Here is a 27,759-nt window from a genome sequence, read left to right as displayed (position 1 = left end):
CAAAAAAAAGCACCATCTGGTAGAAAATGTAAAAATAAATAAATAAATAAAGTTGACATGAAATTGTTTATTCTCCCCCCAAAATAGCACAAAAAAATGTAAAATGTTTGGTGCCAACAGAATATTATGGATATAGCCTGCCTACAGTATTTAAAGGGCTCAAGTTTGGAATGACAAAATCAGACATCAATCCACAACCCTCGAACACATATTTTTGGGTGAACAGAAAACACATGTCAAATGAATTCAAATGAAACTAGTAATGAGAAAACAGTGTCAAACACACACACATATGCACACGCACACGCTCAAGCAAGCAGATTACAATCAAGTGACTACACTACGCCAAGAGGATTACATGTCTAAATGGAGGAGCAGACTGGTCACACAAGAATTTTGTTGGGCTGTGAGACATGAGGCAGTTTAGGTTATGAGACTTCACATAAACCGCATCAATGATGATGCAATTCAATTGGGTTATAAACCCTAAAGACCTCCCGATAGATCCTACGATGCTGTTTTTAACCAATGGCTTCCTCAGGCAACGTCCAGGAAGCGACGCAAAAGAGTTCCAACGGCCGCCACATGTGACGTCACGAGAGACATCGTGGAGCATCAGCGCTCACTTTAACAAGCATCAAAAGGTATGTTTTACTCTTACGTTTTAACATGAACTCATTTAAATCCATCCAAATATCTAAATTTGATCAATACATTTAATTACGCATGTGTGCAAAACACAAGAGACGTACATAGCACTGGCTACAAAACTATATTGCTCTTATATAATGCTGTATTTAAATAAATAAACCAAAATAAAAATAAAAAAGAACCGGAAGGAATAGCTTCATTTTGTTTGTTGTCACATTATAAAGTGGAACTTCTCACATTAAAAATGGAAACTTTTTATAACATGAAACTTGCCACATTAAACCAGAACATTTTCACGTTAAAATGTGAAAAACTTAAACATGAAATTGCAATATTGCGTTACAACTTGAACCATAGCACGTTAAAAATGGTATTTATAATGTTAAAATGTGACATTGATCAGGTTATAACCAGAAATGTATCACATTAGAACATGAAATCAATAACAATTATTGTTTTTTGCGCAAATCACTGTATCATTTGTAGCGCACTTTTGTAATTTTGAGGAGCAATTTCTTTCATGTGGTCGAAGACGGGAATTTTGGATGGGAAGTCACTTAACTCATTCACTGCCATTGACGGCTATAGACGTCAAAATTTCATTTAAACTATTTCTATTAGTTTAACATGTTTTCTACTTTTGTTAACAAGAGTATGAAAACCTATATATTTTTTATTTGTAGATATAAAATTTGTGATTAATTTTGAGTTAACTAGTGAAGTTATGCGATTAATTACGATTACAAATTTTAATCGCCTGATGCCCCAAATTTTCCATAATCTTTAAGTCGCGTCAGGCAATTAGAAATTTTAATTAATCACACATTTTAGATCTGTATTTCTAAAAAAAAAGAAATTCTAGGTTTTCATACTCATAAAAAATGTTAAACTAATAGAAATAGTTCAATTGAATTTTTGACGTCTATAGCCGCCAATGGCAGTGAATGAGTTAATGCTTCAATTCAAGCAGTAAACACTGGTTGTTTGCCGCGTGTCAAGGAATGGACTCTTCTGCTGTATTTCATTACTTGTTAATGATCAGTTTTGTTCCATGTACTGGTGTGAGGGACTGAAAAGAAAAAGTCATATCGATAGTTTATTAACAGAATGTTTGCATTTCCCAACCAGTCCACTTTGCATTAAGTATACGAGCGACTTGAGGGAACACCCGGAGCGAGCAGACAGCGAGCATGTACTTCCTCTTACATCACAAAGTGAAATGTGATCTGCGAGAGGAGGGCCTTCATAAGGCACAAATGGGAGGACTGGATCAGAGAACTGTAAGCGGGGTTGAGTCGCTGCTTGCCTTTTACCACCAAATACTTCACAGCTCCTGCGAGACGCGAGTTGGCGGAGATTACGCTCAAGATTGGCATTTCAACATAAAACACTGCCATTGGTTCACGAAGCTGGGGATTGGCAGGCAGGTAAGGGAAATGTGGTGCAGGATTTGAAGTAGGTGACAGGGAGACATAATTCTAGTGTGCGGCATTGTACTAAAGTGTTCAAAACACTCAAACAATTCCAGCTGCGATTATTATGAGAAGGGGGGGGGAGGGGGGAGTGTATTTCTTCTTATACTGAGCTTTCTCAAGAGCAACAGTATGTTTTGTTCCTCTGGGGTGCATTGTTGATTTTGGAACAGCGAGCAGAGTGACGTTCGCAACAGCAGTCTGTTAAGACACGAGACCATTTCAATATGTCTTGTGTCTTCATTTCAATGCAAGGCATGCATAACGATGTTGTGCTCATGGGATGGCATTTTAGAATGTTTTTTTTTTTTTATCTCATAGGAAATAACACAAAACCAGAGAATAGGTGAGTTCTCAGGTCCACTTGATTGTAAATGTTACATGAAAATTAGATATAAATCCATTTTTAACTCATTCACTGCCATTGACGGCTATAGACGTCAAAAATTCATTTGAACTATTTCTATTAGTTTAACTTTTTTTCCCAGTTTTGTTAACAAGAGTATGAAAACCTAGAAATGTCTTTTTTATTGTACATTTAGAACAGATATAAAATTTGTGATTAATTCATGCGATTAATTATGATGAAAAATTTCGCCTGACGCCCCTAATTTTTAATAATCTTTTCTTTAAAAAAAAGAAAAGATTATTAAAAAATAATTTAAAATACTTTTTAAAAATGAAGAAGAAAAGATTGTTAAAAATTAGGGGCGTCAGGCGATTAACATTTTCGTAATTAATGGCATGACTTCACTAGTTAACTCACAATTAATCATACATTTTATATCTGTTCTAAATGTACAATATTCTTTTTCGCGATTTTCATACTCAACAACAAAAACTTAACAAAAGTGGAAACAATTTTAAACTAATAGAAATAGTTCTTATTCATTTTTTACGTCTATGGCCGTCAATGGCAGTGAATGAGTTAAAACGTTTTTTTTTTTAAAGGGAAGTCAACCCCCCAATTTTTTTTGACTATATGTTCTATGCAGCCCCACTAATCTAAATATGTTATTCCATTTAATTAAACATTTGTGGAATATGAGTTATGAAGAAAAATTCAGCCATTTTTATCCATCTTAGGGGGCGGCCATTTTGCCACTTGCTGTCTATTAAAGATGACATCACAGTTGCTTAGTTCTCAGGTAACAACCAATCATAGCGCAGCTTCAGAAAACAGGTGAGCTGTGATTGGCCGTTGCCTGAGCCCTGAGCAACTGTGACGTCATCTTCAGTCGACGGCAAGTGGCAAAATGGCCGCCCCCTGAGATGGATTAAAAACGGCTGGATTTTGCTTCATAACTCATATTCCACAAATGTAATATTAATCAGAATGTCATGTTTAGACTAGTGAGGTCATATAGAACATATTGTCGAGAATTTTTGATACATTTCACATTTTAACTGAACAATAAAACTATTACAAGTAGTGTTTAAGGAAAAGGACAGCTGACTTCTTCATATTCCTAATTGTCAAACACATTAAAAAAGAAGTTGAAGCTGTATAGTAAAATTAGGAAAGAATAAATCAGGGGGCTCATGTTGGAGTACTTCCTGTTCTGTTTTGCTACTTAGTCATTTTATATTCATTAAAAAAAAGATGAAAGTGAAAGAGAGAAAGTAAAGCAAAGTAAGAGTGATATGCTAACAAAACTATCGGTACTCTCGCCGAATATGTCAACAGTGACCTCATGCTATTTAAAGATCATTTTTTCACATTTCTTTGGACTGCTCATGAGGTAACTTCTCAGTCAAATCTGCACTATGCAAATGATGTGACAAAGATCAACAAGTTGTGCAAGTTTAAAAAGAGGGCTGTTTTCTTTATTCTGACACCAAGAATGGCTAAATATGCAAGTTGCACTCTCTTCAAAGAAAAGGAACGACTGGAGGAACAAGTATTAGTGTGTGACAATCTTCTCCTGTATAAGAAAACATATCTCAGCATTATCTAACTAAAAGTCTCAACTGTACGATCTCTCTCTTCACAATGAGACAAAAAAGATGAGGGTCTGGAGTTTAACGTTCAACCTCTTTCCCTGGGTCACTCATTAAAGTCAAGTAGCTCACTGCCAACAAGACTTTTGCACTTTGACACCTCTCGGAAGCAGCACTCATCTGTTTTCGAAATTTGGTCATGTGACGTTGGCTAGCTGGGCCATGATTGGTTGTTACCTGATAAACTGTGATGTCATTTTTAGTCGACAACATGTGGCAAAATGGCTGCCCCGGATGAATAAAAATTGGTGGAGTTTGCTGCTTCATTCATTCACCTGTTTTCTAAATTTGATCATGTGACATTTACTAGCTTAGCCATGATTGGTTGTTACCTGAGTCCCTGAGCAACTGTGATGTCATTTTCAGTCGAAAGCAAGTGGCAAAATGGCCGTCCCCTGAATTGTATAAAAATATTGCTGCTTCATTCATATACCACAAATGCAATATTAATCAGAAAACCATTTAGACGAGTGGGATCGCAAAGAACATATTGTGAAGATAATTTTCGGGTTGATTGATCCTTTAAAAAGTTTGAATCTGGATTAGAATGATTCAATTCAAGTTGATTTGATGAACAACTGGACCCTGATGATCTCTCAGGGCGCAAAAGTGAAGTGAGCACATCCTGGTCTTTGCCCTCAATAGATGGAGTGCCTCTCTTTGCCGCCGATGTCCCGCGTCGCCATTTGCGGCGGCACGCACGGCAATGAGATGACGGGGGTGTACGTGGTGCGGGAGATGGAGAAAAAGAAGGTGGACAAGATCGGCTCTGTGTCTGTAACGACGGTCCTTTCGAATCCGGAGGCCGTTAAAGTGTGTCGACGGTACATTGACAAAGATCTCAATCGCTGCTTCACAGACGCTTTGCTGAGGTACGTGCAAAAAAGAAAAAAAAGAAAGCTAAAATGCTACCATAACATTTTGACTCTGTTAAAAACACTTGCGTTTTCGGTACTTCCAGTGCGCCGCTAACGGCCTCATCACCGCACGAGATGAAGCGAGCTCACGAGCTGAATGCTCTGCTTGGGCCCAAAGGAAGTCCACAGGCCGTGGACTTCCTGTGTGACATCCACAACACCACCTCCAACATGGGCGTGTGCTTCATCTTTTACCGCTTTGACTGGATCGCCCTGCACCTTTTTAAATACGTACAGGTAAGCTAAGCTAGCAATGTTGTTTTTTCAGCTTTGGTTTCATCGGACCGTAACACATTTCCCTACATGAGTTCTGGAGATTTAAAGTGTGTCACCCAACCGGGGGTTTGTTGTCACATTTACTTGCCAGAAATTCCTTCAGCTTCTTTAATGTTGCTTTCGGCCTCTTATAAGCCTCCCTAACCAATTTTCCGCTCGGCTTGTCATCAGTTTTGGAGGGAGTTCTTGGTAATGTGGTTGTGGAATGTGGTCATGCCATTTTCTGACTGTCTTTACTGTGTTTTGTACACTTCTATGAGATCCTACTGTTTCTGTGGGAACTCCATGTGGGCTAATTATTGTGTCGTGAGATGTGACTAAAAATGGGCTTACTAGATTATCTGAACTTTATTTCCGGTTGAAAAGAGGCACTTAAAATGGTGGCAGGGGTGAGCAGACTCCCATTCAACGTGAGTCAAAATGTGATTGGTTTATTTTAAACACAGCCACTATGAGGGTGTGCACACTTGTGCAACCACATAATTTCACTGGTTTATTTTGAATTCCCCTCCCAAAATGATTGAGGGAAAAAATTAATTGAACTGGTCACAGGTCAAGATAAAAAAAAAAATTGCATTTTTTTTTCTGCCAAAAATCGGTATCGGCCTAAAAAAATGCATATCGGTCGGGCTTTATAACGACATAATGCATGTTGGAGGAATATATGACTAACTTGACCAGACTATTATTTAAGCAGGATATGTATTGTGTGATACTGCTATTTATTGTATTTCACGTGCTTACCATTAAATAAGATACATAATCTCAGATCCACAATATAATTGCCAACATTGTCAAAAAAAACACAAGTTGCAACATTTGTTTTTCTCAGAGTAAAGCATCATTTGGGCCTGTGAGAGCGATCCAGTTTGACACACCACTTGCAGAGGCCAACTCACTTGAAGCTGTGGCCAAACATGGCTTTGGTGAGTTTGCGTGCTTTAATGTGTTACATTGTCCGTGTCTCTTAAGAGCCATAATTCCGTAATTCATTATCAACTTCAGTGGTTCAAAATTCCTTTTATGGAAATGTATTACTTTTCTAGAGATGACAATTTGAATTTCATGTATTTCAATTCCTGCCTTATAACGGTTTCAAACAACAATTGGTTCTTTTTCTTTTGACATGTACAGCGTTGGAGGTCGGACCTCAACCCAACGGGGTGATCAGGGCAGACATTTACAACATGGTGACGGAAACGCTGGACCTCATCATGGATTGGCTTGAAAAATTTCATTCCGGTGAGCTCACCAAATTTATTTATACAAAAAAAACAAAAAACACATTGTAACATGGAGGGAAAAATATGTCAATGTTGCAAAAGCAAAAAAGTAATATCATAAAAATAATGTTGTGAAAAAAATGTAACTGAGAAAAAAAGTTATATGACAAGTCAAAGCAGTAAAGTTAAGAGAAAGTATTTGCAAAGTTATAAAATTAAAGTTATTATAGTAAAATAATTGATTTTTTATGAGAATAAATTGATGATTGAATGAAGCGCAAACGATGTGATTTCAGTGTGTGTGGTTCATCGCGTTATTCCTGACTGAAACGCAGCAACGAATAATGATTATTTTTTTTAGAGAGGGAAATGTGTTTTCAAAACATTTTGACTTCATTCCCATTAACCTTATTTTCCAATGAAATATTACCACTTAATTGTCTCCCAGATTATACATCGTTAGCCTATAGCATAATTAATTATGTTAACTGTATCAATAAAAAAATACCAATGTTCTCGCTAAAAATATATACTTTTTCTTCAAGTCTGTGTAGATTCTCAGTCATCGAGGCAGCCGGCCTCCTTGTTTGTTGAATTTGTTATGTTTTCCGAAAACATTCAAAAATGATTCAGACAACCGCGCTATTAAGCTAACGACATCAAACTCCGCGTAAAGACAAAGTGGTGAGGATGTCGTCAATTTGACAGGAAGTACGTTCCAGGGCGGTGAAGTAGAGACCTTTTGTCAGACCGAAGTCCTCGACTACCCGAGAGATCCGACCACTAATGAGGTCACAGCTGCTGTCCATCCCCAGCTGCAGGTACAACACAGCACATGTGGTTCTGCAGCGACCTGCTTTGTAACTATTAAGCGCTCGTTTCCATTTTCCACGGCGCAGGACAACGACTTCAAGCTTCTCCTTCCCGGGGATCCCATTTTCCAGTCGTTCAATGGGGAGGTAGTGAAGTACGAGGGAGAGGAAGCCTACCCTTTATTTGTCAACGAATGTGCCTACTACGAGAAGAAGATTGCCTTCCAATTAGCTCGGAAAATCAGCATTAGCATCCCATCCGTCACCTTGAAGAGGGACTGAGCACCAAGGTTATTTTAGTTAACTAAAACTAAAATTCAAAAAACAAATTCGCTAACAAAACAAAATAAAAATGCTTAAAAAAAAAAGAAGAAGAAAACTAACTGAAACAACATTTTATGTTTAAAAAACTAACTAAAACTAACTATAGTTATAGCACAAATGTCCTTTGTTTTAGTCTTTGGTAATCAACTTAATGCACTTGTGCTCAGTCGTTCTCAGTTAACGTTTACTAAGAAGTAGGAGTTATCGGTGCGTAAGTCTCGAGTGCCCTCTTGTGGCTGTGTGTGAAATTATATACCCGCCGGTATATTTTTTTCATGTCCGCTCCGGAGTGTAAATCGCAGAAACAGCCAAACAAGTGTGATTTATAGTCTGGAAAATACGGTAGTGGAACCACAACTTTCAAAACAATGTAAGGTCACTAAGTATCACACACACACAACATTGGCCAAGCCCCCCCATCCCCCCCTGAAACTTAACTTGACAAACAAGATGGCCAGCTAACAAGAGCCGTTAGAAACTATTTGGATGCAGTCCAATATTTCAAATTAGGTGAAACTTGAACCACAATAAGACGACACTACAATTAATTTGCAGCTGCTGTTTTTTGTGTTCAGCTGCCTCCAGATACTTGAACGGGATATGTTATAGGTGTCATTTTCACGAAGGTGCCCATTTCTTTTTTTTACTGCAATCAAATACAGCAAAGGGCTGCAGGTTTTCTGCTTTCTAATCTGTCCTGAGTGATTGTCCAATGATTTTCCACTCACCGACGAGCCTTTTAAAACCTGCCGCTTGAATCGACATACTGTGTGTATTAAAGTTGTTTGATGTTTTTAAAGTCGCTGTTGCAATTTAAAAAAAAATGAAAGCAAATTGTGCTTTTATTTATACCACAAAATTTCCACCTGATTCAAATACAAATATAAATCTACTAATTGTGATGATTTCGGTGACTGATTTTTGTGTGTGTGTGTTCGTCAGAAGTCTATTCTATTTGAGCTGAAGTGGTGTGTTTGAATAGAATTTAATAAAACACTGTGACATATTCAATTGCTTAGTCAACATTTATTTGGACCCAAAAAGTACACTGACATCACACTTTTCCCCCCCCAATATACAAAATTCGAGCATTTTTAAAAGACTTCTACAGAAATGACTACAGTTGGGAACTCGACATTTCAAGTGTTTTTTGTTTTTAAATCAAAAGTGAATCATCGTGAGAACCGCAAATCACATCAAGCGCAACAGAAGTGGTTACAATTCAAGTGAGTGACAATTTGTCAACACGACAAGCTAAATAAACATCTGAGATGTGCAATTATGTGTTAAAAAATATAAAATAATTAATGGCAAAGTGAAGAGCAGCAGTGAAAGTGATGGCAACTAAAAGAAGGCAATCTCCACAGCAACACCACAAGTGATAAATAATTCAGCATGCGCTTTTAGAGGAACGGCTACACAAATGCAATCAGGTAAAGAAGCGATACAACAAAATGGATATTGTGTAACGGCTAACATCAGCACTTTTGATGATTTGCTACAAACATCTCTCCGCTTTTAAATTTTCATCTCTCAGCCGCCATCTTAGGCCACCCTGTAGGCGATCATACGCGTGTAGTTCTTGCGGTGGCTGCGGGCCGCCCAGAGGAACAAGGCGGACGCCATCATCTGCAGCGGGAAGGAGATGAGGGCGAGGTAGAGGGACCAGCCCAACGATGACTCCACCCCCTCGGGCGGCCTGGCGTACTGGTGGAGGAGATCCACGCCGGCCAGGAAGCAGCACACGCTGCCCAGAGAGCACAGAGCTGACGAGGAAGAGGAGGGACGTCAGCGATGGGGACGCCGACACATTGGCTGACCAAATGTGGACCTCCAATGGGGGGGGTTATGAGGGGGGGCGGGGGCTCGCACACAAGATAGGTCAGTGTTGTTCTTCGCACTTCCTTTTATGAAGCTGTGCTGTCCACTTCCGCATAGAAAGCCATTTGAAATCCTTGAGATCCTTGAAATCCCCCCCACACACATTATTTCCTTCCACTAGTTGACAGCTATGGGCTTCAAGTACCACAAGATCAGGAGTCACCGGGGCTGGACTAGCCATCTGGCATACAAGGCAGATGCCCGGCGGGCCGGCCTCTTTTAGGGCCTACATTTTAAGAGAGTGGCCCACAATTCAAAGGGACCTGTCCGTTAATCCATATCGAATGTAGATAGCAAAGTGAAATAGAGATAGACTATCGGCGGCGATATTCAGCATTTTGACGAATATCGGCATCGGCCATTTTGAAGAATCATATGTCCTATAATAAATCCATTTAAAAAAAAGAAAGTGTTAACTTCAGGGAACTACTTTAAATTCTTTCTTTTTTTTGGAGAGAGATGCTGCTGACCCTGGGAACTCTCTGCACCTTCTGTTTTTGTTTGAAATTAAAACTAAGCAAACATTTAATACTTCAGATATTTTTGAATACTTTATTTACTGTAGAAAACAATTGTCTAAGTTTTTATTTAACTTTTGAAAACATGCTACTGCCCGTGGGAGATCCTGGAAAACATTGAACAATATCTGCCAAATAATACAAACATCTGAGCAGACGAGTACAGTGGCTTTTTGACTTTTTCAGACTTCTGAGATGAGATTGGTGGACAAGATCGATTTTAATTCAAGGGATCGGTTGATCACGAGCCCCCAAAATTAAGGAAATCTGGGTCGATATATCGGCCGGCCGATCAATCGTGCACCATTAGAAATAACATTTTTGGTCAAAATACTAGGGCTGGGTATTGATTCAGATTTCCAAAATCGATTCGATTTGATTCAGAAGGCCCCGATTCGATTCACGTTGATTTTCGATTCAGTTAAGGATTTCAGGCAGTACCAATTTTACTTTACATGAAAGACATTCTCAGAAGTATAAATGCAGCAAATAGAAACTTCTTGCTCTTAATTGGCGCATTAGTATGAAAATTATTAAATGAATATTTACAATTAGAATTTAATCCAATCCAGTAACATTAATCATGTATGTTGTATTGAACAAGAGCTGATCAAAACAATAAATAATAACAACCACAGCACTATATAAATAAAGTGGCAAAAACACTGGGCTCCTTTTGGGGAACTCTGAATAACAGAAAGGCACATTTGCATTTGGTAGCTATATTTAAAAGTATTGATTCATGGTTTTATGAATCGATATTGGACTATGAAAAGGAATATCGATTTGATATCGATACATCGATTTTTTAAACCCAACCCGATTTCTGGACAACAAGCCGCTAATTTTCCCCACGCTAGTTTAATCACTGCAGCTTTAAATGTGACGCGGGTAATTGATGGATTTTTACAAACAAAAATAAAATATAAATATATAGGTGACCAAATTGCAAAGCTGGCAACACTGCGACTCTTTTCGCAGCCATGTTGTTAGTGTAAGCAGGGATGACAACTACAATCCAATGAATCCATTAATGAACAAAACCAAATTACCCGACAGCGACTTCCTCATGCGTCTGTCGGCGTTCTTACCTGCGAGAAGGTGCAGCACTCCCACGGCCAGGGTGGGCGTAAAACTGCGGCACAGGCAAGCGCAGACGCCGACGAGGCCGCTGAGGAACACCAGGGTCAGAGACACCAGGGGCAGGAGAAACTGGCACCTCCACAAGTCTGCGGGAACATTTAAAACATTACTACAGTGAAACCCCGGGAGACTGCGGATTTTGGAGTTTTTACAGTATTTGGAGTTGCATGCCCATTTTGCTATAACATGCCCGGCAGCACTCAGGTCAACTGGAAAAGATGCAGCATAACTACCAAAGAAGAAGAGGCAGAGAAGGTCCCCAACCCAACAAGCTCCAGTACTAATCATTTTTCCCAAAGAGCAGAGAGAATTGTTTGGATGCGTTTCTGCGCCGCGCTGAATAGAAGTTGCGGGAAGGTTCAAAATGAAGTAACATCTATGCTATATTCTGTTAGCACATCTATGGCGTATCATACAGTACGGTATGTTAGCATTAAGCTAGAAGCCTTTTGTTAACTTATTTACTGCCATTGACAGCTATAGATGTCAAAAATTCATTTGAACTATTAACCTTTTTTTTTAATTTTTAACAAGAGTATGAAAACCTATAATTTTTGGTACATTTAGAACAGATATAAAATTTGTGATTAATCGTGAGTTACCTAGTGAAGTCATGCGATTAATTACGATAACAAATTTTAATCGCCTGATGCCCCTATTTTTATTTTTAAATATATATATTTTTTAGTTTTTGTGTTTAATAATCTTTTTTTTTCTTTTAAAGAAAAGATTATTAAAAATTAGTGGCGTCCGGCGATTACAATTAATCACAAATTTTATATCTGTTCTAATACAATAAAAAAAATCTAGGTTTTCATACTCTTGTTAAAAAAGTAGGAAAAAAATGTTAAACTAATAGAAATAGTTCAAATGATTTTTTGACGTCTATAATGGCAGTGAATGAGTTAATAATGTATTTTTGTGTGGAAACTTTGTGGAAGTTTATCCCAGTTGTTTCCCCCCAAAGATTATTATGTCAACTGAAATTGATGCCAGCGTGACCTCAGGCTCAAATTGCGGACATGCGAGCCCGAGGCACATCATTTTCGGTCGACAACAAAGTGTGGCGCTGGAGCTGGATAAAATGGCAGCCTCGTAACATGGATGAAAACTGTTGGAATAAACTTTTTAATTGTTATGCCACAAAGATAATATTGATCAGAAAACTGTGTTTGGACTAGTGGACAAACATAGAACAGATAATTGAAGAAAAAAAATTGCATATCAAATTTTTGCTTGCAAGTTTAAAGCAAAAATATAAAGTGACAGGTTGTACTTTGAAAACCTGTATTGATCACTTGTAAGTCAAGGCACCACCGCATTCATTTTAACATGTATACATTCTTTTATATACTGGCGAGGAGCCGTGTCTGTGTGGCACATTGTTAAAATTTTATTTTTATGCTTTACTCCTTTGAAAAAAAGACCACAAAAGACAATCTGAGCTAAAAAAAATAAAATAAAATAATCCATTACAAAAATTCCAAAACAGAATTTACAGTACGAATAAATTGCATTAGCAGTTAGCATTTAACGCCAGAAACCGAGTTCCAAAATATTTAACACAAAACACAATCTTTGTACAGGACATTGGTTAAAGGCTTACATGTCCTTAGCAGGTCCTCCTCGTTGTCGTGGTTTCTAAGGTATTTGTACTTTGGCAAGAACTGTTGTGGAAGAGTGAAGTGCTCACACTCTCTCTTAAACTTGGGATCTAAAGAAAAACAACAAAAACAGTTGCGACATACAATCATTAACATCAGATATTGGATGACAGTTAAATGACACACAGATCGGGATGAGATTCCTCAGTCAGCAAGGAACACATAAAAAAACAAAAAACCTCGCTCTCAAATTAACAGTCTCATATACGTGTATATTATTAATTCAAGTCGTTTTAACCCTAACACTATCACCAATTATAAATAAAGGACATGTTTCTACTGATCGCTACCTGGCTCCTTGAACCAGTGGGACTGGCTGGGTACGAAAATGCACCACCACCACAGTCCCATGGTGCCGTTGAGGCGATACAAGGTCTCGCTGGAGGTCTTCTCGTCGAACTCGCCATCGACGGAGTCGTCTCTCAACAACGAGGCGTTGCTTCCATCATGTGCGCCCGGCGGGCTGCTGTACTGGTACCAGTGCTGGGTTCCCACCGCCACCGAGAGGTACACGGCGGCCAGCAGGCTCAGCACGGAGCCGATGACCAAGGCTGTGGCATAGCGGTTATCGACCATGATATCAGCTCATTGGTTGAACTGCTTCCTGGTGGAAAACACTAGTGGAGTTTGAAGAAAGAAATAAGCAACATTTTTATTTGGGTGTATTTTTATTCTTCAGCATATCATCTTTTAGAATTTTACTCACTACTATTAGGGCAACTACTAGTGAGGCAAAACTGGGTGCCACTTATGAGTGGCATTATAATATTTTACCACTGATAGGTTACAATCTTGCATCACAACGAGTCGACTGGTAGAGCGAAGATGTCAACAACTGCAATTTTGCCTGACTAGTAACATGTTAGACACTAATCGTCTTGCTACTTGCTCTAGTGCGCTTAAAGCAAACTAGTACTTGGACTTTAAAACTGGATATCGAAAAATTGCTCAACTGTGGTTGGTTAGCAATTTTTATCAATCGCTAATCGCGGATACTTAGAGAACACTTTTTTTCATTAACTCACAACATAAGCGTTGGATCCCCTTCAATGATTTTTTATTTTATTTGCTGACGTAAAAAGAAAACATAATTTGTATCGTATTTACCTCATTTCTAGGCAAAAGGGCGGTTTCTCCCGTACTGGAAACCGGCCAGGCCGACCTTTCTTCTTCTACGCAGTCTTCTTCATCTTCGCCTATAACCAGTGTGAAAGCTAACACTGCCACCTAGTGGAGAAAATGGAATTACCCCAAAGAGCGCCCATTGATATGGTATGATATGATCATTGGTGTATCTAAATACATTTGAATAAGGTTTGGTTCCGTTATTTCAGCAGTTATATTCAAAAAGTTAAACACATATGTTGTAACGCAGTAGCTTAATTAAACACATGGGAAAATACTTTTCACATGGCCAATTCCTACCTATAGCTTCTTTATTTTAGATATATATTTTTAAATCGTTTGTAAAGTACTGTAACATTACAATATCTTGATATAGTGATATGGATATTTCCTTAGCTGTAATCTATAATCATCAAAACAACACAAAAATAAAATCCTTAAATATTGTCCATGTGTATCATAAATCTAGACGTTTCACTTTTTAAATTGGACTGTTGACATACATTTTCCACAATATTCAAACTTATTGAGATGCACCATAATACATAACACTGTAAATATTGTTTTTGTATGCCAAAATGGCTACTAACTAGCTGAAAGAGTAATATTTAAAAAAAAAAAAAAAAGAAGAAGAGAGATCAATACAAACTGCAGAGCACTGGAACATTACATATAAAAGGCAAAAGTAGTTTGAGAATGAAAAGCAAGTTGCTAGCGTTTCCATTGTGAAAACAATTGTTATATTTCATGGTGAAGTAGCCACAGTTGTTCTACATTCCTTACAAAACAAAAGTTAAAAGCATTCTGCAGTATAATCCTTAATTTTTATTAAACATCAGTGCATTAAAAATGAGTCTAATGCGTATTTAAAATTAAAACATTAAAAAAATAAAAAACATAGGCCATTGGAATATAACATGTATATAACAAGTGTCTACTTCCCTGATGTGCATTTGGCATTAAAAAGTATTTCAGCACTTTTCCAGAAGACACTTTGAATCATTAAAAGTCATAAATATTTCTACAATCAGTCACAAATCAAGTGATGCTATTCAGTATGATGGACTTGGCACAAATCGTCCAGACAGAAACTTCCCTTTTTGTTAAAGCAAATCCTTTTTAAACATCGGCCAATGCTGCCTATGGTCGCCCTGCACCGTCGCGTTCAGGATGGGTGTCGTCGTGAACTCCACCGTGCACGGCCCCGGGAGGCAGGGGGCCGCCTCCAGCTCCAGGACTGTCACGTTATTGGGGGCGTCGGTGCTGAGGATACTGGCTGGGACGAAAAGTGTCAACTGGGGACCTCGCGTTGGCCAGTAGCGTCCCAAATTGAAACCGTTGATCCAAACCTGCCCCTGATGAGCAAAACAGAATACCGATTGAGTGAGACTGAAAGTTAGGATCAAGAACCACACTTGGATAATCAGTCACATACTGTAGATGAGAATTGATGTCTTATAAGTAAGTATACCTTGCGCCATTTGGGCATGCTGATGTAAGTGTCTTGAGGTAGAGCTGGGATTCCGCTGGGAATGATAAAAGTTCCCCCGTAGAATGCCGGAAGTGCCAAGGCAGCAGCAGGGAGCGGGTCAGCCGACGTGGGCTTTGTTTCCCAGAAGAGGCCCTGGCTGACCGCTTGGTCGATACTGAGGCTGTACATGGTCCATCCTTTGAGCGTGATATTGCGCAACATGATGTCGCTCACGAGGCCCTGCGCAAAGAACGCACATGCACGGAGTCTCATGTGGGTCATTTTATACTTTCAACATTAGCACAATCGCTCCTATAGATGCTAAAGGCATTAGCTCTGACAAACTCAGTTTGTTGACATGGTCGTAACTTCACCAAGGTTATTATACTTGACAAAAACATACAAAATAATTAAAAGTAAAATTGAAAGAAACGTTTTCGTTAACAAAATAAACTAAGAATAACTGAAACTACATTTTACAAGTAACTTATTGTGACTTAAAAAAAAAATCACACCCAAAATACTCTATACGTAAAAAAAACAAAAAAATAAAAAAAAACAATACGACAAAAAAATAAATTAAAAAAAACAAGGCGGGAGCACCAAAAGGAGCAGCACAATTGTTTTTAATTATGTCATTACTCTATACTTTTAGTACAATATTATTCCGTACGTTTTTTTCCATTAAAAACACATTGCAACATTTTTTCTTATTTTGTTTCGAGGAAGACTAAGAAAAAAATTATGACATTTTATACACATTGCCAAACCTTGAAGTCATTGATGCCTTTTCCATAGTTGATCCGGCCCATGTTCTCCACCAGGATGTCCAGCTGACTGCCAGCGTTGCCTGTCACGTTAATGCTTAGGACGTTGTTTCTCTCCAGAATCCCCGCAGCCACCTTGAAATAAAATCAGCATGAATGTCTGCATATTAGAAGGATAACATTGAAACCCAACGGAAGTATAGTGGAACCTCTGAAATTCCATTCCAATAGTTCTAATTCTTTAATTTGCAAATAATTAACAACTTGAGAGAGAGAAGTATTTTTGAGTTGAATAGTTTAACCACTGAATAAATGGTTTTATGATGATTTACATGCTAGAGATGCTGCTGTTTTCAGTGCTTTGTCGCCATCTTGTGGCCTTCATATGCAATTAATACCCCTTTTAAAGGCACCTACTGTATATTATTTGCAAATTTGCCCAATTTACACAATCAGTTGTGGACTCACCCCATCCACAGACACATAAGCTCGGTCATGGACGCCGTTCAGCGGCGACGACAGCGGCGTGGGCGTGCTGCAGTTCACCGGCAGCTTAGTCCTGTAGAGCACGTAGCCAAATGCCTGCAGGACAGGACAAATTTAAAGCAAAAACAAAAATATCTATCCGTCCCTTTGTTCTCATAAGTATCATGCGTAACTGGTGCCTTTCGAGTTTGTTGCTCAGAGGTTTAAAAAAAAATCTATTTTGGAAGCAGCTTCTGTAGTTGAAAGCGTGTCCTCATTGAGTTACTCTACTTACACAATAACATAGCTGCAAACCAAGGTTATTTTAGCTAACAAAAACTAATGAAAAATCAAAAAGTAAAATTCCAAAAACAATTTTGTTGACAAAATAAAATAGAAACAAAAATGTGTTTCAAAAAGCGAAAACTAACTGAAACTACATTTTATGTTTACAAAACTAACTTAAACCATAATTATAGCAAACATGTCTTTTGTTTTAGTCTTTGGTAATTAATTTAATGCATGAGCCTTTGGGGAGGATTTTAAATGTGAATTTAAGTATATTTATTTACCCGGAATAAGGACGTTTGAAAGTGTCACACAAAAGTGACATCATCAAGTAGCAGCCAATAGTAAAGCACCTTCAGATGACGTCACTCCACAACAACAACGAAATGCAACGCTAGGTATGAAATGTTCTACTTTTCTCATGATTTTACCATGGTGTTTATTAAATATTGCGCACAAGCAGAGGTGGCAAAACCAGGTCCAGAAAGTAAAAACCCTGTCAAAGTTTGGCTTTAACCTCAGGTGCTAGCTAGCTAGCTAACTAGCTCCCTGGCTAGCTCCCATGGTGCTCGTTTACCTGCTAGGGAGCTAGCTAGCTAGCTAGCATTAATGGCTAAAGCCAAACTATGGCAGGGTTTTTACTTTCTGGATTTGGATTTGCCAGCTTTGCGCACAAGTGATACACATTTATATAAAAAAAAAAAAAAAAAAAACTTATACTGACACTAACTAAAACTAAGCTTTTTTTTTTTTTTAATAACTAAAACTAATAAAAACTAACAGAATCAGCCTAAAAACTAAATAAAAACTAACTGAAATGAAAATTCCAAAACTATAATAACCCTGCTGGAAACCGAGGGAGCATGCATTTTTCCTGAGACTTGTGAATGCCATTGAAATCCATTAGAAAAATATTATATATAATATTAAAATAGACAATCAGATTAAAGAATGAAAAGTTACCTGGTTGAGGTCAATGAACGTCTGAGGGAACATGCTCTCCACTGGACCTGAGAAGGAGATTGTTTCTAAGGCTTCTGACACCGTTTGGAGCTGTCATAATAGAAGCAACATTCACTTCAGTAAAAGTAAAGAATAAAGTAAAATAGAATAAAGTAGCACAGTTTAATTTGCGGACCCACGCATGGCACGAATTGCACTTTAGATGTTCCATTTCCTGTGCCTACCTGCTGCATTTTAACAGCACCATATGCAAATTTTGAACTTGATGGCGGGATGAGCCCTTCAGGTACTTTGCGGTACTGTAAGAAAAAATATGTGAGTTGCAGAATAATGCAATGGAATTTATATTTACCGTACATACCATTTTGATCACCTCCCGGATCGCAAAGTATTTCTCCGTCAGGTCTCCGGCCTCAGTGAGTGGAGCGTTGTAGTCGTAACTGGTGGGTTGTGCGGCGTAAGGCGAATTGGCACCTTCGGAGGTTCAATTGTGATCAGATGTAAGAAAATGTGTTATTAACCCAAAAATATATATACTGACCATTCCAGTATCCAAAGTTGGTCCCACCAATAAACAAGTACCTGTCAGGAGACAAAAGATGATTTTCAAAACTACAAAGACTCCAGACTATACTTGAGATTAGGCATTTACTGTATACTAATGTCGTCATACTTTTCTCAAATTGCATCTTTGCTCTTCTAATATTATGACATTTATTTCTCATAATATCGTGTCCGTATTTGTAATAATGGGACTTACTTTTTGCAAGAATTTTACTTTTGGATGATTAGAATTTTTTTTTATGACTTTTCAAAGAATTATAACTATATTGTCATAATGTTTTGACCGTCTAAAAAAAGAAGATGTTTTCCCTCAAATATTATGACTTTTCCTATTAAAATTGAGATTTTTTCTCCTTTGTTTATTTTTATAACATAAGTATAAGTATTTACACTTTATTTTCGGAACAATGTCAATCTTGTGATTTTACATAGTTTTTGGAAATTTTACAACAACAAAATTATGTTTTGACTTTATAATACGTATTCTCTCACATTGTGTCTTTATTGCCCTAATAGTATATTATGACTGTTTCTCATAAAAACACTTTTTTTTCTTGTAATATTGTATCTGAAATTGCTTAATATTATTCCCCTTTATTTTTGGAACCACTTTATTATTGTGTTATTACATATTTTTGGGAGTTAAATTATGTATTTTCACAACTAGAGATTTGTAAGGTTTTGATTTCTCATAAATTGTTTGTTGTCAAATTGAGTTCTTTATTCTCATATTATGACTTTTTCTCATAAAACTAGAACTTTTGATCAAAATAAAATAGCATGACGTAACGGCATTGCAATGTTATCATCACACGGTACTTAGAATTACTCAAATAAAAGCACTTGTATTCCATGTATAGGATTGGTATTAGTACACCCTATTCATTACAACTTCATTCTTTTAATATCACATTTTAAAAATACAATTATTACTTTTCGTAGTCTAACTTTATTTTCATAAAGCTTTGACATTCTCATAAACTACTCTTTTGTCAAATTGTTTGTTCTCTTTTACTATTATCATAAAGCTTTTTTATACAATTACAGCTTTGTCAATGTGACAAAGTTCATCTCTCTGCTTATTAACTCATTCACTGCCATAAATTCATTTAAAAAACAAACAAAAATAATATTAAAAATTAGGAGCAACAGGCGATTATTTTTTTTTTTTACGTTTAGAAGAGATATATAATTTGTGATTAATCGTAAGTTAACTGGTGAAGTCATGCGATTAATTACAATTAAAAGATTTAATCGCCTGACGCCCCTAATTTTTTATAATCGTTTCTTTTTTTAAATAATTGTAATTATTTTTTGTTATTTTTTAATATATATATTTTTTTTTAAGAAAAGATGATTAAAAACTAGAAGTGTCAGGCGATTACAATTTTTAATCGTAATTAATCACATGACTTCACTCATGATTAATCACAAATTTTATATCTGTTTTAAATGTACAATTAAAAAAATATAGATTTTCATGCTCTTATTAACAAAAGTGGGGGGAAAAAACACACAGGTTGACGTTTGCACCCATGGCCAGGATCTCGTTGAGTGTCACAGCCACGTTTTTGGTCGAAACGGCGGAGTGAGGCCAGCCCCAGTGGTCCAGCCAGCCCGTGTAGTACTCAGAGTTCACCTGGTGGTGCAGACGAGGGAAGGAAAGAAAGACGGCGAGTGAACTGGTTGAGACAAAAAATAATAATCTGCCTTGATACTTAACTATAAAAAAAAACAAAAAAAAACATGAAACAGCAAATGGTGGTGTTTTGGTGGGGCTGGGATGGATTTCAATTCATTACAATGGGGACATTTGATTTCATACCCATGTAGATTGAGACACCAACTTGGTCACAGAACATAATATGATTAATAAAAATGCTTGCCAAAGGTCCATGAGGTTCTGCGTGTCGTTGCGCTGCAAACGCTGCGGACACATTGGAACCTGAAAGAAAATAACATAAAACACAATGAAGTCACTATAGTCGGATCTCTCACTATCTGGACGCGGACCAACCTGGGCCGAAGTCCACGGTGGCGTAGACGCCTTGGATGGCGCCGCACTTGAGGAAATCCACTGAAGCGCCATCGGTGGTGAACAGCACCACCTCCTCGCCCAGGTAGGACCGCATCAACTTGTAGAGGTGACGCATGTAGTTGTAGTCGCACGCAAAGTAGCTGCCGTATTCATTTTCCACCTGAACAGCAAGGTGTTAAAGATGCTGTCATTTCGATGTGGTACTCAACTATGGAATTATAGTGGTAAAAAGTTTTTCAGTTTTCCTGATTTTTAGGGGGCGAGCTTTATAGTGCCTTGTTGTTACGGCGTGAAAAAGACCCGTAATTCATTCTTCCAGGATGTAGAAATAATATTTAATTGGCATTATAATTGGGTGTGCCCAAAAAAGCGATTCTCATAAGAATCACGATTCTCATTTAGTACGATTTAGAATCGATTTGAAATGTCCCCAAATCGATTTTATTTAAATTATTTTATACTGTCTTGCCTTTGTCTGTGTGTGCCTTTATTTGGAACGCTGTTCATCCTGTACCCGGTTTGGCCACTGAGGGGCAGTGTGGTTCCACGCGGTCTAATACACTGTTAAGTTGTAGCCACATTAGAGAGTAGAAGGAAAAAGTCACAATCACTGTGTTCCAATAAAAGTTTTTTTTTCAGCGTGGAGCCCTTTTGAGTGATAAAAGTGCCGCGAGTAGCGCGCTAATTAGCATTAGCGAGTCAGACTAGAGTAGATCATTACAATTCCTTGCACATCTATAGATTGAAGCAAAAATCATTGTCAATCAAATCATTTTGAATAAAAAATCGGTTTGAACCAAAAATCGAATCGCAAGCCCAAAAATCGGAATTGAATCAAATCGTGAGACATTCAAAGATTCCCACCCCTAAATTATAACAAGTTGACCTTTACTAGTTGCAGCCTAGTAGTGCACTAGACGCAATTCATGAATTGCACACATTCGCTTACTCTTTCCAATCCAGTAATCAATGATGACGCCGATCCCTATTTAGCGCTCCAGCGTTCATAGAAACAGACAACGACAAGAGCCCAAAGCACCTGCACGCTGATGATGGGGCCACCATTCTGATAGAGGAAAGGCTTCATCATCGGTAGCAACTTGCCCATCCAGCTATCCACCGCTGCTATGTAATCTGAAACAAACAGTTTTATAGTGTGCTTAATGCTGTGTGATTCAAACAAATATATTAGATATATATGCGACTGCTATGCTAGCATTTTCACCTGGATCTGAAGAGCGCAGCACTATGTCTTTCTTGTGGAGAAGCCAGGCAGGCAGTCCTCCCTGGTGGACACATGTTGTATTTTTGTTTTAGTCACTGGCCACAGGGTACACTAATAGATGAAGAGATCCAATAAAAAAGTAACAAGTAATATGTCTCAATTTGTTACTGTCAAAGAGGTATATATTTAACAATGTGAGCATTATGACGATCGTTAATATTAAAGGGGAAATCAACATTAAACATTTCTTGACAATATGTTCAATGTGACCTCACTAATCTAAACATGACATTCTGATTAATACTACATTTGTGGAGTATGAGTTATGAAGCAAAATCCAGCCGTTTCTCTCCATCTCACGGGGCGGCCATTTTGCTACTTGCTGTCAGCTGAAAATGACATCAGTGTTGCTCAGGGCTCAGGCAACAACCAATCACAGCTCACCTGATTTCTGAAGCGGAGCTGTGATTGGTTGTTACCTGATACCCGAGCAACTGTGATGTGATTTTCACTTGACAAGTGTCAAAACTGCCGCCATCTGATATTGATAAAAACTACTGGATTTTGCTGCTTAACTCATATTCCACTAACGCAATATTAACCAGAATACCTTATTTAGACTAGTTGCGCTGTATAAAACATACTATTGTCAATAATTTTTTTGTGGGGTTGACTTTCCCTTTAACTCATTCGCTGCCATTGACAGTAATAGACGTAAAAAATTAATTTGAATTATTTCTATTTAACATTTTTCCCCCAAAAATATCAAAACCTAGATTTTTTTTATTGTACATTTAAAACAGATATAAAATTTGCAATTAATCGTGAGTTAAATATTGAAGTCATGCGATTAATTACAATTAAAAACACATACATTTTCTTATCGTAATTAATTGTATGACTTCACTAGTTAACTCACGATGAATCACAAATTTTATATCTGTTCTAAATGTACAATAAAAAAAATCTAGGTTTTCATACTCTTGTTAACAAAAGTGGGGGAAAAAATGTTAAACTAATAGAAATAGTTCAAATTAATTTTTGACGTCTATAGCCGTCAATGGCAGTAAATGAGTTAAGAGTTCACAGATCTTTTTTTCTTGTAACCTAATCTCTGCTATTCTGTGTTTTTATTCTCAGGCCAATGCAATAAAAAAAATGTTCAAAAAAAAAAGTGTTACTTTGGCAGGGTTAGACCCCAATGAGGAGAAGCACCGCATAAAATGGACGGATGGATGGAATTTCTCTCACCATGTCCCACTCGGCACAAATATAAGGCCCAGGTCGAAGGATGACCAGTAAGCCGACATCCTGAGCCAGTTGAAGGAAATGTTCCAAATCTCTATCCCCGCTGAAGTCATATCTACCTGGAGAGTCCTCATGAAAGTTCCACGGAATATACCTGTCACGGGAAACAAGTGCATCTGACTCAACAAAAATAGACAATTCGATTCTTGAGTGGCACATAAATACCACGGAAATAGGTTGTGTCATTTTTACGGCATTTCCACTGACACTTCCCGACAACATATGGCACGGTTACGTACGTCTGGATGGCATTCAGGCCCGCCATGTACATCTTGAGCAGCCGGTCCTTCCAGTAGGCCCTGGGGATCCTGCTGTAGTGGATGCTGCCCGAGATGTAGCGGAACTTCTCTCCATCTTTGCGGAAGCAGTCGTTCTGGTAGTCCACGCTGAAGGACGGAGGCGCGGCCAGCTGTGAATAGACAAACACCTTTTATACATGCTTTATTGCCACGCACGTGCTCACTGGAGGAAAGACGACTTGTTTGGATAAACAGTTTTTTAATGGCTTGTCAGATGACTTTAAGGATGTGTCAGCTGAGTCAGACAGTCAACATGTCAGTGAGGCATCATTTTATTTAAATAATAATAATAATGCATCAGATTTATATAGCGCTTTTCTGGAGGGGACATATGGAAAAGTGACTCTTGAATACAAATACAGTGTTGTGGACTGCAAATAACCTTACCCCATAGTAATGAATCAAAATGCTTTGACTCCATTCTAGCGCCACCATAATGCTATTTTTTTTTACCTCATGACCCAAGAAAAACAAAAAAAATCCGAACAAATTCAAACTGAGAAAATTAACATGTTGAATGTTAATGAGAAAGCCTGATAAAAAGGGAGATCTTTTTTTTTTTTTTAAGTGTGGCATTGGACCTGATTTTTTTTTAGGGCCTATAAATGCTTTTAAAAAGGCTAGCGATTATCTATAGTGCGTTTTCAGTATACGTACAGATTCAGGTTACGCCATCACCACATGAGTGAAACTACGTCGTAAATTGAGGAACCCTGTTCGTTGCCCCTCTCGTGTAAGTACACAAAACGGTTCCAAATAGTAGTCACTGAATGCGTGTACATTTAGCCAAGTTCTTAAGTGATGTGTTCTAATCTCAGTTTTATTCGAAAAAGCAGACGTTACTTACCGACAATCCGACGAGAAGTAGCAGGAAGCTTGCAAGACCCAGCAGCGGCATGACAAATCCTTGCCAAAAACTTCTCCAGGTACTTCTCAAACAACATAAAAGCGTACGTTTTTTTCTTTGTTAGGGGACTTTAATTTCATGTGTCAACGAAGAGGAGGTGTCATTATGCAGAGCATCTCGTGGTGCGGAAGTTCTAATCATGTGATACCATATTTGATGTGCTGTAATGACGCTTTTTGACCAAAAGATGGCAACATTGGAGTGACGACTAAATATGGCGCAGCGTTTTGAAAGCGACAAAGAAAAACTAAAATGTTTTTGTTTTGTTTTTTACGATTTGTCTCTGAGATAGCTTCGAGCTACTGCATTATTAAGTGGAGACATTTCTCTGTAAGTAGTTTTGTAAAAGTGTTCATTTATTATCTAAAGAGTTTATTTATTCCTTCATGTAGTGTTGCAGTTCACCCTCCGACCGAAATGTGGCGCTAGTGAAAAGGCGTTGTTTACAATAACACGGAAGCACGTAACCACTACCGAGTCAACCCAGAGTTCACACGTGGGAAGAGAGAAGTGATAGCGGAGTAGGAAAACATGTCGAAAAGCAATAATGTGAACAACGCTTCGAAAGTGGTACACGTAGCGGAGGACGACCAAGACCCAGGGCCCATGACCACGCGGACCCGCAGCGGCCGCGTAGTGCGTCGCCCCTCCGGATTCCTGAGCTCTGAAACCCCGACGAGGACACCCAGTAGGAGGACCAGGAGGTCCGTCATACCGGAAAAGAAAGAACCGGAGGAGCAGGCGCCGGAGCCGGTCGAAGAGAACCCCACAGTGTGTGTCGTACAGGAAACACAGGAGGAGGAGACGCCCGCAGTGAGTGTCGTACCGGAGACGCAGGAGGAGAAGCCCGCAGTATGCGTCGACGCGGAGCCGGAGGAGCCTCGCACAGACGCCGCAGCAGACGTGGACATAGCCGGTCAAGTGTCCAAGCAGGCCCCGGTAGAAAGCGCGCCAGCGACCCCGAAGACGGAGTCGCAACCCCCCAAGAAGAAGCCTCGTCTGGGGCCTAGTGTCAAAGCGACTGTGGTTATTCCTCTGGGGAAGCCAAAGTCAGGGCGAGTGTGGAAGGACCGCAACAAACAGAGGTGACGTTGTATTTATTATTATCAATTAAATTATAATGCATCTGTTTACAACATATCAGTGTTTGACGCCGCTTTCAAAAACGGCATGCGAGCCCAAATTAAGAAATTAAGGTCTGGTGCTTCTTTCTGCAGAAAAAAAATGCAACTAAATAAATGTATAACATTCTTAAACTGGGGTCTCAAACTTGCAGGATGGTAAATGAAATCAAAAGCGGCCTCCACGGTTTTTTGTTGTTTTGCTGACCTGGGTGTCTTTAAAAATAATCACTTATAGCTTAGGCGCATGGCAGCTTTTTGAGAAATGGAATTCTGAAGTGACACAGTGTGAAAGGAAAAGATATCCTGTCACCCAGTCATGTTATTTTCAAAGTGTGCGTGAAGAGAAAGGTACCAAAAAAAAGGTCACAAGTATTGTAATAAAGGATACTAGAATTTACAAGCAGCTATTTGACCTTTACTGTTCTTTATGACCGCACTGTAAAACTTTTGTATAAAATTGACAAAGATGAAAATGGACATTTCCACAATAATTAGGCTATAGTCAGTTTAGATTCACAAACGTAAAGTGTGGTTGAAGTTCCCTTTTTTTTTTTTACTACAGTTTTTTATGAACATGCTTTTTTTCCTTCCAATTTTAATTATTGTGTTCTTTTCTGTTAACTATGATAACCATGGTGTGCCTGTGTAGGTTCTCTGCATTAGTACGAGACACGTCACTGTGCACCTCCTGGGAGAAGAAAATGAAGGCCAAGCGAGAGAAGCAGCTGGTGCAGAAGTACACGTTGCAACTGAAAGAGCAGAAAGCCAAAGCCAAAGAGGTATATTAAAAAAAAACGGTAACGACAAAGCATTTTCGCTACATTTTATTAACTCCCCTGTGCCCCACCGTCTCCACAGGAAAAGCGGAAACGGCGAGAGGAGAACTTGAAGCGACGTGCGGAAAATGAACGCAAAGCGGAGGTCGTGCAAGTGGTACGTAGTCATGTGACCCTATTTTTTGCAACCCCTCAAAATATATATATATTTTTTTAAATGTTTGTAATGTAATATGTTTTTTTTTATTATTAATATAGCACACCAGTATCGTACTTTATAATACATATACAGTAAAAATAGAATTTAAGAGTTTGTGCGTTGCTTGCTTCTCGTGTAGCCAAATGAATTCCAGATGTCACTGCATGTGACTGTAAGGTTATTTATTGCAGTTTGCAGCGGTGTAGAACTGAGCTGCATCATAGTAAAGCTGTTCCTTAGGTGAAGATAAATGAACTAGCCAAAATATTAGGATCCCATCTCACTGTGATAAAGCGCAGTTATGGAACGGTGATATGGTGTACCTAATGAAGTGTCCGTTGAGTTATAAGCAAAGCTTCATGTTTTACAGCATTACAAGCATATCACATTTATTTTTTGATGGCGTTTCTGTCTCTTTTTTTTTTTTAAATTTAATTTTGTTGTTGTCAGATCCGGAACACGGCAAAGCTCAAGAGGATGAAGAAGAAGCATCTGAGGAAAATTGAGAAGCGCGACACGCTCGTATTGCTGGAAAAGTCCAACAAAAACAACCAGAAGAACCAGAACCACAACAAAGCTCAGCAAGCAAAGAAAAACAAGAGTGAAAATTTGACTTAAAGTCTTCTTTGCCCTATTGTTGTTGCTCTAATACAGTTGCTTCACAGAGGATTTACTATATGTACACAAGAGCTTCAAAGCTTTTTTGCTAAGAGTGGGAAGCAAAACGTTCCAAGTATTCTTAATGAACATTACGATTGTTGCTGTACAGGTCCCTCAAGTTGCTTTTAGCCTGTGATTTTTTCCACTTGCAGGACTTTCTATTAAATAAAGTATTCCCTGAAAATGCTTGGATGTTTTTCCATTTACCAGAGAACATCATATACACGGACTTAATTTAGCAATAACCAGTGATTATGAAACTTATTACAAGGAGTACCACCTTAAAAAAGTACTTATTAGCTCTCCATGCGCCACCATTATGACCAACATTAAATTGCTGTGGCATTTTATGGCCATATCAAAAATGAAATTGATGTTTTATCTGTAAAATGTATATTTATTATTTTTGTAATATTGTGCATGGTTTAAACATTCAGTGTTAAATTATGAAACTACAGAATGATCCACTCAAGTTAACTCATTCACTGCCATTGACGGCTATAGACGTCCAAAATTCATTTGAACTATTTCTATTAGTTTTGCATTTTTTCCCCACTTTTGTTAACAAAGAGTATGAAAACCTATAATTTTTTAAATTGTACATTAAGAATAGATATAAAATTCGTGATTACTCTTGAGTTAATTAGTATGATTAATTACAATTACAAATTTTAAATGCCTGATGTCCCTAATTAAAA

General features: G+C 38.1%; 4 protein-coding genes across 5 annotated transcripts; 2 read left to right on the top strand and 2 right to left on the bottom strand.

The window, feature by feature from the left end:
• Positions 1 to 384: 384 nt before the first annotated feature.
• On the top strand, positions 385 to 8,687 carry LOC147169606 (N-acyl-aromatic-L-amino acid amidohydrolase (carboxylate-forming) B-like). 2 transcript variants are annotated; one of them, XM_086082926.1, is made up of 7 exons: positions 385 to 644; positions 4,770 to 4,996; positions 5,086 to 5,278; positions 6,150 to 6,243; positions 6,452 to 6,559; positions 7,249 to 7,361; positions 7,440 to 8,687. In XM_086082926.1, the coding sequence occupies exons 1-7, from the start codon at positions 456 to 458 to the stop codon at positions 7,632 to 7,634; spliced, it is 1,119 nt and encodes a 372-aa protein (XP_085939052.1). In that variant the 5' UTR covers positions 385 to 455; the 3' UTR covers positions 7,635 to 8,687. The 2 variants fall into 2 exon arrangements, with proteins under 2 accessions (XP_085939052.1, XP_085939051.1); XM_086082925.1 differs by lacking the exon at positions 385 to 644 and adding an exon at positions 1,905 to 2,078.
• Positions 8,683 to 14,088, bottom strand: cldnd1b (claudin domain containing 1b). Its single transcript, XM_086082927.1, has 5 exons — positions 13,990 to 14,088; positions 13,173 to 13,499; positions 12,825 to 12,932; positions 11,167 to 11,304; positions 8,683 to 9,442 (listed from the first exon to the last, which is right to left on the bottom strand). Exons 2-5 carry the CDS (start codon positions 13,456 to 13,458, stop codon positions 9,222 to 9,224), a joined length of 753 nt encoding a protein of 250 aa, XP_085939053.1. The 5' UTR covers positions 13,459 to 13,499; positions 13,990 to 14,088; the 3' UTR covers positions 8,683 to 9,221.
• A 636-nt stretch (positions 14,089 to 14,724) lies between these two features.
• glb1 (galactosidase, beta 1) lies at positions 14,725 to 24,438 on the bottom strand. The gene is made up of 16 exons (XM_086083525.1): positions 24,243 to 24,438; positions 23,336 to 23,505; positions 23,040 to 23,190; positions 21,789 to 21,849; positions 21,603 to 21,697; positions 20,543 to 20,723; positions 20,412 to 20,470; positions 20,043 to 20,164; positions 18,503 to 18,543; positions 18,323 to 18,435; positions 18,186 to 18,260; positions 17,962 to 18,051; positions 16,714 to 16,827; positions 16,249 to 16,380; positions 15,479 to 15,718; positions 14,725 to 15,362 (listed from the first exon to the last, which is right to left on the bottom strand). The coding sequence occupies exons 1-16, from the start codon at positions 24,291 to 24,293 to the stop codon at positions 15,111 to 15,113; spliced, it is 1,947 nt and encodes a 648-aa protein (XP_085939651.1). The 5' UTR covers positions 24,294 to 24,438; the 3' UTR covers positions 14,725 to 15,110.
• Positions 24,232 to 27,249, top strand: ccdc86 (coiled-coil domain containing 86). The gene is made up of 5 exons (XM_086083526.1): positions 24,232 to 24,321; positions 24,695 to 25,387; positions 26,076 to 26,205; positions 26,285 to 26,359; positions 26,852 to 27,249. Exons 2-5 carry the CDS (start codon positions 24,834 to 24,836, stop codon positions 27,017 to 27,019), a joined length of 927 nt encoding a protein of 308 aa, XP_085939652.1. The 5' UTR covers positions 24,232 to 24,321; positions 24,695 to 24,833; the 3' UTR covers positions 27,020 to 27,249.
• Positions 27,250 to 27,759: the final 510 nt, after the last annotated feature.

This window comes from Leptonotus elevatus, chromosome 8 (assembly GCF_054856555.1).
Source record: "Leptonotus elevatus isolate MCC_2025b chromosome 8, RoL_Lele_1.0, whole genome shotgun sequence".
NCBI classification, from domain to species: Eukaryota; Metazoa; Chordata; class Actinopteri; order Syngnathiformes; family Syngnathidae; genus Leptonotus; species Leptonotus elevatus.
Note: the sequence above shows the minus strand (reverse complement) of the source record. Positions and strands in the feature narration are given on the sequence as shown.

Coding starts and splice junctions, on each gene's coding strand:
- ccdc86 (XM_086083526.1), top strand. CDS start 24,834: ATGTCGAAAAGCAATAATGTGAACAACGCTTCGAAAGTGGTACACGTA. Junction 25,388..26,075: donor AAGGACCGCAACAAACAGAG/GTGACGTTGTAT, acceptor GTGCCTGTGTAG/GTTCTCTGCATTAGTACGAG. Junction 26,206..26,284: donor AGAAAGCCAAAGCCAAAGAG/GTATATTAAAAA, acceptor CCGTCTCCACAG/GAAAAGCGGAAACGGCGAGA.
- LOC147169606 (XM_086082926.1), top strand. CDS start 456: ATGATGATGCAATTCAATTGGGTTATAAACCCTAAAGACCTCCCGATA. Junction 6,244..6,451: donor TGTGGCCAAACATGGCTTTG/GTGAGTTTGCGT, acceptor TGACATGTACAG/CGTTGGAGGTCGGACCTCAA. Junction 7,362..7,439: donor CTGTCCATCCCCAGCTGCAG/GTACAACACAGC, acceptor TCCACGGCGCAG/GACAACGACTTCAAGCTTCT.
- glb1 (XM_086083525.1), bottom strand. CDS start 24,293: ATGCCGCTGCTGGGTCTTGCAAGCTTCCTGCTACTTCTCGTCGGATTG. Junction 20,165..20,411: donor CAGAACCTCATGGACCTTTG/GCAAGCATTTTT, acceptor CTGCACCACCAG/GTGAACTCTGAGTACTACAC. Junction 18,436..18,502: donor CAACTTTGGATACTGGAATG/GTCAGTATATAT, acceptor GAACCTCCGAAG/GTGCCAATTCGCCTTACGCC.
- cldnd1b (XM_086082927.1), bottom strand. CDS start 13,458: ATGGTCGATAACCGCTATGCCACAGCCTTGGTCATCGGCTCCGTGCTG. Junction 11,305..12,824: donor GGAGGACCTGCTAAGGACAT/GTAAGCCTTTAA, acceptor ATGTTCCCGCAG/ACTTGTGGAGGTGCCAGTTT. Junction 9,443..11,166: donor AGTGCTGCACCTTCTCGCAG/GTAAGAACGCCG, acceptor CTTCCTCGTCAG/CTCTGTGCTCTCTGGGCAGC.